The 10,323-nt window shown below is 54.0% G+C and overlaps 2 protein-coding genes across 10 annotated transcripts; one reads left to right on the plus strand and one right to left on the minus strand.

Moving 5' to 3' along the window:
* Positions 1-37: 37 nt before the first annotated feature.
* On the plus strand, positions 38-8,044 carry RGL2 (ral guanine nucleotide dissociation stimulator like 2). Of its 5 annotated transcripts, none has more exons than XM_079147815.1 (18): positions 38-712; positions 939-1,135; positions 2,567-2,650; positions 2,907-3,085; positions 3,217-3,267; positions 3,352-3,649; positions 3,909-4,160; positions 4,239-4,342; positions 4,432-4,516; positions 4,594-4,662; positions 4,856-4,930; positions 5,648-5,680; positions 5,783-5,922; positions 6,018-6,113; positions 6,195-6,306; positions 6,413-6,703; positions 7,124-7,276; positions 7,308-8,044. In XM_079147815.1, the coding sequence occupies exons 2-18, from the start codon at positions 980-982 to the stop codon at positions 7,605-7,607; spliced, it is 2,478 nt and encodes an 825-aa protein (XP_079003941.1). In that variant the 5' UTR covers positions 38-712; positions 939-979; the 3' UTR covers positions 7,608-8,044. The 5 variants fall into 5 exon arrangements, with proteins under 5 accessions (XP_079003941.1, XP_079003943.1, XP_079003942.1 ...); XM_079147817.1 differs by having other exon boundaries at positions 7,124-7,238; positions 7,399-8,044; XM_079147816.1 differs by having other exon boundaries at positions 5,801-5,922.
* A 102-nt stretch (positions 8,045-8,146) lies between these two features.
* PFDN6 (prefoldin subunit 6) lies at positions 8,147-10,272 on the minus strand. Of its 5 annotated transcripts, none has more exons than XR_013765172.1 (5): positions 9,924-10,206; positions 9,627-9,697; positions 9,422-9,546; positions 8,811-9,157; positions 8,147-8,266 (listed from the first exon to the last, which is right to left on the minus strand). XR_013765172.1 is itself a non-coding variant. In XM_079147875.1 (5 exons), the coding sequence occupies exons 2-5, from the start codon at positions 9,985-9,987 to the stop codon at positions 9,028-9,030; spliced, it is 390 nt and encodes a 129-aa protein (XP_079004001.1). In that variant the 5' UTR covers positions 9,988-10,074; positions 10,221-10,272; the 3' UTR covers positions 8,147-9,027. The 5 variants fall into 5 exon arrangements, 4 of the variants coding, with proteins under 4 accessions (XP_079004001.1, XP_079004000.1, XP_079004002.1 ...); XM_079147875.1 differs by adding an exon at positions 10,221-10,272 and having other exon boundaries at positions 8,147-9,157; positions 9,924-10,074; XM_079147874.1 differs by adding an exon at positions 10,213-10,266 and having other exon boundaries at positions 8,147-9,157; positions 9,924-10,074.
* Positions 10,273-10,323: the final 51 nt, after the last annotated feature.

The following is a 10,323-nucleotide window of genomic DNA, read 5'->3' on the forward strand; positions in this document are numbered from 1 at the left end:
GGTCGCAAGTGTACGGTCAGGCACCCAGTGGCTCCAGAGGAGCCTTCAGCAACTGCTTCCTCGGACCTCAATGAGCCCAGAGTACCGGAAACGCCCAAGCGCCGAGTCTATACCGGATGGGGCGGCTTCCTGCCCCGCCCCCCGAGAGTGGGCGGGAACCGAGTGCTCCTCAGAAAACCAGGCGTGGATTCGGTCCGCTGCACTCGTGGGTTGGGGTGGGGAGTGTAATCTCGCCCGTGGAGTTATCGGGTCCTTCTCCGCTAAAGCGCTTCCCGCGGGAGTGTTAGTCTAGTTCTTGTTGGTGAAAGGAATGTCAAATTCTGCTCCTGCCCTCCCCCGGAGGCTAGAGACTGGAAGTTTTATTCCAATTCAGTGCGGGGCGATGTGGGCTCCAGAATCCCGGAGAGGAGGGGCGGGGGACAGTGGAGGTGGGGACCTGAGCCCCTGGGTCCCGGCCCTTGGCGTCCTGCGCTCCCCTAGTCCGCGGCTCTGGCTCCTGTCCTCACTTCCTTCCCTTTTTGGCTCCTGCTCTCGGAGCGGGCGGACGCGGGGGGGAGCGGAAAGGGCGGGAGGGCCCCCGGAGCCCCGCGGGGGGGTGTAGGGGGGTGCGGAAAAGCCGCGGAGGGGACTCGGCCCCGGGACTGTGTAGAGGGCCGGAGACCGACAGGATCAGCGACCCGGGACCCGCGCTGCCCCCACCGCTCCCGAGCAGGTCAGAGCCCGAGCACCGAATGACCCTGCCCGTCCCGTACTTGTGATCCCCCTTCATCCCTAAAATGCACCAAGGGCCCTCGTTTTCCACCCCTATGCTGCTCCCTCCCTCAGCCTTCCTGCAGGACTCCCATCCGGTTACCTTTACACTCACCCGCGATCTTTCCTTGTCCCACTCCCTCACGCCCGCCTGACTCCACCCCACCCCCATCCCCGTCTCTCCTCAGGCGCCCCCATGGCCCGACCCCGCTGATTCCTTCACTTGGCCATGCTCCCGCGGCCCCTGCGGCTGCTTTTGGACACGAGCCCCCCGGGGGGAGTCGTGCTGAGCAGCTTCCGGAGCCGAGATCCCGAAGAGGGTGGGGACCCAGGTGGCCGGGCCGTGGGCGGGGGGCAGGAGGAAGAGGAGGAGGAAGAAGAAGAGGTGAGACGCGGGTGGTGGGAGGCAGGGGGCATACATAATTCGGAGACTCTCCGCTTTTCTCTCGGTGTCTCTGGGTCCTACATCTCTTCCTCCCTGCCTCAGTTATTTACACGCCTATTGCTGTGTATCTGCCTGTCTTCCTGCTGCGGGGAGTCCTGGAGTCTCTGTGGTTCTCTGTCAGTGTGACTCAGAATCTGCCCGCAGGAACCTGCCTTGTTCCAGTCTGGAATGTCTGGCTGGCTGTCCTTACGGGGCTCTGGGCCTCTCTGCCTTTGCCTGCCTGAGTTTGTCTGCCTCTCTGGGTAGCTGGGTCTTGGTCCCGGTCTTCCTCCTTATTTTTGTTTGGAGGGGAGGGGTTTGTTTCCACAGTAACCAACTCCTCAGACTCTGGGATTGGGGAGGGAACCCTCAGATTTCGTGACCCCTCCCTTCTTCCCTCCCTCTCTCCTCCCCTACTCTCCTTGGTGCTAAGTAGAGGCCGGGAAGCCAAGGTTCTGGGACCTGGAGGGACCGTCCCAGGCTGGGTAGAGGGTGGTCATCTGTTTTTCCTAGGGACTAATGGTGGTGGCCAGGAGCACGATCTGGAACTTCAGGAGGGGCCAGAAGTTAGATTTCCCCCCTCTTTGATGGTGCTTGGGATCTAACCCAGGGCTCTGTGCATGCTAGGCAAGTGCTGTACTATTGAGCCACATTTCCAGCCCCTGATATTGTATGTAAGGCCTAGAAGCCCTGGACTCCTGGGTTCAGACACTGGGTGAAGGCGGGGTGACTAGCAGGGCTGGTTTTTCGGGACCGGTCAGGGGAGGGGCTGAGACCACGTGACTCTGAGTCTACCAGCCTCTCTCCCCCTCATCATCCCCACTTCCCTTTCTCCTTCCTGTACTGGGATTGGAGCTGCCACCTTCAGGGGGGAGTCCCCGGGGCTGGGATAGTGGAAGCCCCACCCAAGGGACCTGGGGAAGGGGGCCTAAGGGGACAGACTAATTCTTCTGGCTTGTCTGGTTTTTGGTGGGGGAGGGCGGGGCACGCTGCTGTGCTGGGCCTGAGGTTTCTGCTTCTCAAGGTCTCTGACTCTCCGCCTGTTTCTCTTCCCTCTTCTGCCCTTTGTACCCTGCTTCTTTACTGTGCTGGGGTTCAGCTCTGGGGGGAAAGGGTATTGGGGGTTTCCAGGATCCTGGTTTCTGCATTCCATCCAATCCCCCACTGCAACCCCCTCGACTCCACCGGGTCCTGAGGCTGCTGGGGGGGGGCTGTCTGGGCCCCAGTGGGGGAGACCTGGGGTCACCAGCCCCCCCCACCCCTCGCACTCGTTGGTACTGTCCCCTGCCATCACAGGTGAGGGGTGCAGAGGGAGGAGCAGGGCCTGGGTGAGAGGGAGGGACAGTGGGGATGGTATGGAATTGTCTGACTTCCCCTTCCTTGCTCCTCCAGGCCCCTGTGTCTGTCTGGGATGAGGAGGAGGATGGTGCCACTTTTACTGTCACAAGCCGACAATATCGGACTCTTGATCCCTTGGTGAGATCTTGACTTTGGCTTCTCACCTCTGACCCCTCATATCCCAGTTCCCCTCCTCTGGCGTTCTGACCAGAGTACTGGGTTGGAGGTCTAGAACCCAGATTGAACTCTGCTGTGTGATTTAGGCTAAGTCCTTTGCCTGCTTTGAATCTCATCAAAATGAGCCTGGATCAGCTTCTAGGTCTGGGGTTGTCCCCAGATATCTAGGGGGTAGTCTTGAAGAAAAGGTCAGTGACCAACTCTCTGTATCCTTCAGGCCCCCACACCTCCACCACGTTCATCCCGACGGCTCCGAGCTGGCACTTTGGAGGCTCTGGTCAGACACTTGCTGGACCCCCGGACATCAGGGGCTGACGTGACCTTCATGTCAGCCTTCCTGGCCACCCACAGGGCCTTCACCTCCACACCTGCCCTGCTTGGGCTTGTGGCTGACAGGTCAGGATCATGGAGCCAAAGGTCATAGAGGTGTTTGGACTTTATAAAGCTTCCAAAGGAGCCAGAGCCATGTGGGGGGCCAGGGTGGCAGAGGACGTTGGAAAATGCACAGATAAGTTCTCTCCCCTCAGGCTGGAAGTCCTTGAATCTCATTCTACTGATGAGCTAGAGAGGACAACAGGGTGAGTGACCTAGATTCTTAACCTCAATGTCCTGTACGCAAGCAGTGGCTGGACCTCTGACCCCTGGCTGATTCCCCTTCTCAGGGTAGCCATCTCTGTACTGTCAACCTGGCTGGCCTCTCACCCTGAGGATTTTGGCTCTGAGGCCAAGGGTCAGCTTGACCGGCTTGAGAGCTTCTTGCTTCGGACAGGGTATGCAGCAGGGGAGGGTGTTGGGGGGGGCAGCGCTGACCTCATCCGCAACCTCCGGTCCCGGGTGGACCCCCAGACCCCCGACCTTCCTAAGCCCCTGGCCCTCCCCGGCGATCCCCCTGCTGACCCCACGGATGTCCTGGTGTTCCTCGCTGACCACTTGGCCGAGCAGCTGACCCTGCTAGATGCGGTGAGACCCTGACCCTTGACCCCTATGTTCCCCGACCCCTTACTAACCTCTCCTTGACTCTAGATCCTTGTCCTTGCTTCCACCCCATTCCTAATTCAGCTCCTAGCCTCCTCCATCTACTGTATTGACCTTTTCCCTTGGTTGTTACCTTTCAAACCCTGTGTCCTGGTTCCCTGGCCACCTGAGATCCTCAGATCCCTGATAGTGGAAGGCTCAACTCACTTGACTATGAACTTTAACCTCTGCCTCTGCCCTGCAGGAACTTTTTCTCAATCTGGTCCCCTCTCAGTGCTTGGGGGGCCTGTGGGGACACAGAGACCGGCCAGGACACTCCCACCTCTGCCCATCTGTCAGAGCTACTGTTACACAGTTCAACAAGGTGGCAGGGGCTGTGGTTAGCTCTGTCCTGGGGGCCACCTCAACTGGAGAGGGGCCCGGGGAGGTGACCATACGGCCACTTCGACCTCCCCAGAGGGCCCGGCTCCTAGAGAAGTGGATCCGTGTGGCAGAGGTAAGTAAGTATTGACCTTTTGGGGAGCATGGTATGGAGAGCGTTCCCACAGCCTTGGCTTTCCTCTTGGACTCACAGGAGTGCCGACTGCTCCGAAACTTCTCTTCAGTTTATGCTGTAGTGTCAGCCCTGCAGTCCAGCCCTATCCACAGGCTTCGGGCAGCCTGGGGAGAAGCAGCCAGGTGAGGAGGACAAGGCGCTGGACTGAGGGTCAGATGAGAGGGTGGCTAAGCCAGGCCTGTCCTCAGGGGCATTGTTCTCCCTCCCCTAGGGACAGCATCAGAGTCTTTTCTAGCCTCTGCCAGATTTTCTCTGAGGAGGACAATTATTCCCAAAGCCGGGAGCTCCTCCTACAGGTGAGGCCCTGTTATCTTGCATTCCCAACCTTTCCTGTGTCTACTTGCCACATATCTCCTTGTTTTGTCACCACCAGGAAGTGAAGTTGCAGCCCCCTCTGGAGCCACACTCTAAGAAGGCCCCGAGGTCTGGCTCCCGGGGTGGGGTGAGTGACTAGCAGGAGGCTGGGGAGAGGTATGGAATGGCTATGAAGGAAGCAGTCTGAGGGGTGGAAGGGGGAACACAGCTGATTGAGGAGAATAAAAATTTGTTGTAGAGGCAATGAGGAGGGAAAGTATGGAGGGATACAGGGCCCTCAGACCAGAGGCAAGGCCTCTGATCCTGACATCTGACCTCAGGGTGTGGTCCCATACCTTGGTACCTTCCTGAAGGACCTCGTGATGCTGGATGCAGCCTCCAAGGATGAGCTGGAGGTCAGTTGTGTGTGTGTGTGTGTTTGTTTGCACTATAATGATTAACAAGTGTGCCTCATGGTCAGGTAGACTTCTCCAAAAAGGGGCTGAAGGCCTGGCTCAGCAGCTGAGCCAGGGTTCTGGAGCCGGTTGCTGGGCTCTGGTTCTGTTACTGTGGCAAGATGCTTCACCTTTTTGTGGTCTGTAAATGGCAATATCTATATCAATTTATTATTAAGAGAAGTTTTGGAGTAGTTGGCACTCCTGTGGGAATCCAAGAGGAAAACCAAGGCTGTGGGACCCCTCATATTTGTTAGCTGCTTAGAACCTGCTTGAAATGTTGGTATATATAACTTGCTAATTAAATAAGTACTGAGGGGTTGGGGAGTAGTAGCTCAGTAGTAGCTTACCTGCCTAGCATACACAAGGCCCTGGGTTTGATCCCCAGCACTGGGAAAACAACAAAAACTAATACCTTGAGCAAGTTCCTTGTCCTTTCTGAGCCCCATTTTCTCATCTGTGATACATTTTCTACCCGAGATACCAATTTAAAGGGCCAAATGGAGTGCTTAGGGCATAAGAGATATGAGGAAGAGGGACAGGGAGGATCAAAGTCAGAGAGGCCTGCAGAGTGTAGTGTTTATGGGTTGGAAGTGGAGGTGTGTTTAGTAGAGGAAGCATCTCTGTTGCTTGGAAGGCAAGGTTAAGACTTTTACTCTTATCCCATTGTCCTTGCAGAATGGCTACATCAATTTTGACAAGCGTAGGAAGGTGAGAGGAATGCATGAGCTGGATGTTGGCCATCTCTCTCTGTGTCCCAGGAAGAGAATGAGGGGGAAAATTGGGGATCCCTGAGAGTTTTGGCTCCTGCAGTTGAGGGCTCCTTCCCAGGAGTTTGCTGTCCTTTCTGAGTTGCGGCGGCTCCAGAATGAATGTCGTGGCTATGACCTTCGACCTGACCCTGATATTCAACAGTGGCTTCAGGGGCTCCGGCCACTGACTGAGGCTCAGAGGTGAGTGGCTGGGTGAGGTCGGGATTTCAGAGTTCTGGCTAGGTGTGGGGGCTTGGTTTCACATCTTGACCTCTTTGCATTGTTCCTCTCCCCAGTCACCGTGTGTCCTGTGAGGTGGAGCCACCTGGTACCAGTGACACTCCTGCCCCACGGGTGCTTCGGCCAACACTGGTCATCTCACAGTGGACAGAGTGAGGGAGTTAGCTGCTGGGGGGTGGTTTCTTAGGAACTTGCCATTCTTCTCTGATCCTCCCAATCTCCTGTCACTCCAGGGTTCTGGGCTCTGTTGGGGGCCCCACCCCCCTTGTATCCTGGGATCGGCCCAGTGTAGGGGGAGATGAGGTGCCTGGAACCCCTGCTCCTCTGCTGACCCGGCTAGCCCAGGTGAGCTCTGCTTTTAACATCTGGCTTTGACACTGACTCTGACTCTATGAATGTTTTTTCCTTAACTTCCCTGCCTTCATGCCAGTCTTCCATGTCATTTGCCTAGCATATGAAGTGGCCGTCTGTCTCATCTCTGGACTCTGCCCTGGAAAGCAGTCCTTCTCTGCATAGTCCAGCTGACCCCAGCCACCTCTCGCCCCCAGCTTCCTCCCCTAGGCCTTCTCGAGGTCACCGCCGCTCAGCCTCCTGTGGGTCCCCATTGAGTGGGGGTACAGAAGGGGCCTCCAGGGGAACTGGATACGGGGGAGGGGGATCAGGGCCAGGGGCCTCTGATTGCCGAATCATCCGCGTCCAGATGGAACTGGGGGAAGATGGCAGTGTCTACAAGAGCATCTTGGTAAGGAAGCCTGGGGCTGGAGCTGGGGGTGAAGGTGCTTTGTTGGAACAAAAATGTCTTAGATTTGGGCAGCTAGATGGATTTGATTGTAGTTTTAATTTTGACTTTTGACTTTGGCAGTTTTGCTTTATTTTGAAGGCTACTGTGCATTAGTTGTTACACCTTGAACTTTTGAAGGCCATTTAGACTTCAGAACCAACAGCAGTTACCCCACAGGGAAACAGCCCTATCTCATGGGGTACCATGTGGGCTGGCTTATAGGGTAGAGAGAGCTACCATATTGGGTTTCCTGTTCATTTTAAAGTATTGGGCACAGGTAACTTTTTGGTTGGGAAGGTGGCTGAAAGATAGTATGTTGGAAGGATGGGAAACAGATAAATATAGCTGATTTACTGCTCTTTTGGTCTCTGGTCCCACTAGGTGACAAGCCAGGACAAGGCTCCAAGTGTAATCAGTCGTGTCCTCAAGAAAAACAATCGTGATTCTGCAGTGGCTTCAGAGTTCGAGCTGGTACAGCTGCTACCAGGGGAGCGAGGTCAGAGGCCAGGAGGGAGAAAAGACTTGTGCGGGGGGGGGGGGGGGGGGGGGGGGGGGGGGGACACACGACTGGTACCCATCAGTGGAATGCTTCCACATCTGGGTGGTTGTTGGAGGGGATGGCTACCTATGGTTGACATCCATCTCTGAATCTACAGAGCTGACCATCCCACCCTCAGCTAATGTCTTCTACGCTATGGATGGAGCATCTCATGATTTCCTCCTACGGCAAAGGCGAAAGCCCTCTACTGCCACACCGGGTGCCAGTGGCCCCTCTGCATCAGGAACTCCCCCAAGTGAGGGAGGAGGGGGTTCTTTTCCCAGGATCAAGGCCACAGGGAGGAAGATTGCACGGGCACTATTCTGAGGAAGAAGCCCTGTTGGCTTACAGAAGTCATGGTGTTCAAACCAGATGTGGATAGCCATCCTGAGTGGTATCAGTTACATCACATTGGGACAAATTCTGAAAGGTGGCCAGCCACCCTGGGGCAGTGAAGTGCCACTCATTTACCAGGCAGCAGAGAAATACAGCCATGTGGCAGCTGGTAATCTTGTAACCAAGTCAGATACCTGCATACAGCTCACCACCTCTCAAGAATGTGGCACTCAGGAAAAGGCACCAGTTTCTGATTCCTGCCACATCATCAAATATGAAAGGCCAAGGAAAGGCCTATAGGCTCTGAGCCCCAGGGCAGAGGGGAATGGCAAGAAGTAGGTTCTAATGGGAATTCCTTTTCCCACCCTAGGGCTTCCTGTCACTGTGACAACACTAAGATAATAAACCAAAACACTACCTGAATTTTACTCCCCTGTACCTGCAGTGCATATGAACTGGCTTGCTGGTAGTGGGGGTGGGGAATTTGCTGAAGATGGAACAAGAAAGGACACAATGTTTTTTCCCAAGAAAAGCTGCAAGTACGGTACTGGTGAAAATGGTTTCCTCAGAATGGTTTACTTCCCTTCAGGAACTTCTTCACTCCTGGTTCCTTTATTTACTCTTAAAATTCTTTTCTTCACTGGTCAGATCTATGTGAAGAGGTAGACACCAGATTAAAGTGATCTGTATAAAGGGACTGGGGATATTATCTCAGTGGTACAGTACTTGCCTAGCATGTGCAAGGCCCTGGGTTCAATCCCCAGCACTACAAAAACAAAACAAAGTATGAAGAACTACTGGGGGCAAATCTGTAAGAAACGATTATAGGACAAAGAAATCAACAACAGTTTGTGAACAACACAAACTGGCAGGGGATTTAAATCAATTTAAGCTATAGTCAAACAATTTTAAGATAAGAGGCTAAAAAGAACTAAAAGATGTACCAGGGACATTTGGAGGCTGACAAGTATTAATAGCAAGGTAGGTAAACACATTTTTGTCCTGGGGTCTCAGGTCAGAAAATTTTAAGCTTCTTCAATTAAACTGACATTCCCAACCATATGCTACATTATGTATGTACATCTTAGGCTTATTAAAGGGTCAAGATAACCAAAATAAAGGAAAGTAAATGGCTGTATACACAGGCAAGCAGGTTGGAAACATTTCAGACTAGTTTCAAGAAAGAAGGCTCACCCTGTCACAGAGATTCCAGTTTTAAGAATCTGGACCTAAGGGAGTAAGGCAGAAGGTGTATGTATAAGGTGAAAGGGCTGGGGAATGGATGGAAACAATTATGACAGAAGGGGATGGTCAGAAAACAGAGCCGAGTATTTTTACATTTTATTAGCTACAATACTATAGACCCTAGAGCTGCCGCATACCCTCCCTCCCCTTCCCCCTGGCCATGGGGTCAGGCCTTCCCAGGAGCCCCTGCCTTTGCCGCCTGAGCCCGCTGAAATTCCTGTTGCAGCTGAGCAAGGGTCTCCCTCTGTTGCTCCGACTGTCGCTCAAGGTCTCGGAGCTGGGTTTCATATCGCTTACTGGTGAGATGCAAGGGAAGCAAAGAAGCAGAAAAGCAGAAATTAGTGGGACTTACCATTTTGATGGGGGTACTGAGGCAAGAAAGAGATTGCTGGAAAAATTGAGATCTAAGGGAGAGAGGAGAAGAAGGCTGATAGGGAAGGAAAGGGCCGGGAGAACTGGACAACTGGGGAATACTATGGAAAGCCACTCTACACAGGCTCCTCAACACTTCTACTCCAAAAGTGTCAGCTGTGGTATAGGGTGGGGGAATGAAGACTTACATTTCAGCTGTTATATAGTCCAGTCTCTTCCCCACTGTGGCCCGAGCTTCCCCCAGTTCCTGTTTGACCAGCACAGGGCCCAGAAGTTTAAAGACCACGTTGGATCCATCCAGCAGGGCCAGTTCCTGATGCGGGGTGTAAAATATATCATAAGAACCAAAGCCGGCACAAGTCCCTTCTTGACCCATAAATCCCGGTCCCTCACCTCTTTTACGATATTATTCTCTGTTAGTTGTGCCTCAAGCTTCTGTCTCCCTGACATGGATTTACTCAAATCTGAGGGGTGGGAGGAAAGACACGATTAGAGACAGCAAACATGCTACTGCCCGCCACAGAAGAAAAGGGATGTAAGAAGTAGAGAAGGATGGGGTCAATGGTAGGGTAGAATACTGAGGTGGGGAAGTGCCTGCACGCCGGGGCCTGAATGGAGCGGTAAACCTTATTTGGTATGACTGGGTTCTATGTGCACTGAGGCGAGGCCATATCGTAACTGCTCCCTTACCTTTTTGTAGCTGTTGGTATTTCTCCACTTCTCCCTGCAGCTTCTTTTGGATAAGCTCAGCCATGGCGGGGACGAAAGCCTGCTGGGAGCGGGATGGGGGCGCTGGGTCTCAAGCTCTGGAAGGAGCCCGGTCTCCCTTTTCTGGCCCGGCCTGCGGAAATGACAGCACTCTTCAAAGGCAGCCCCTCAGGGCACCGCAGTCTCTCCCTATCCGGGATATCGACTGTATCCTGGTCCCAGGAGATGGAGAGTGAAACGAGACCCCAAAACCCTCAATCGAATCCCTGACCTACTCACGTTCTCCCTTCTGTTTTAATAAACCCGGAAGTAAACAAGGAATCCTGGGAAAAGTATGGCGCCGGAAGCTGCATTTGGTACATGCCGGGAAATGTAGTATCTA

Source organism: Sciurus vulgaris (assembly GCF_902686455.1).
Source record: "Sciurus vulgaris genome assembly, chromosome: 7".
NCBI lineage: Eukaryota > Metazoa > Chordata > Mammalia > Rodentia > Sciuridae > Sciurus > Sciurus vulgaris.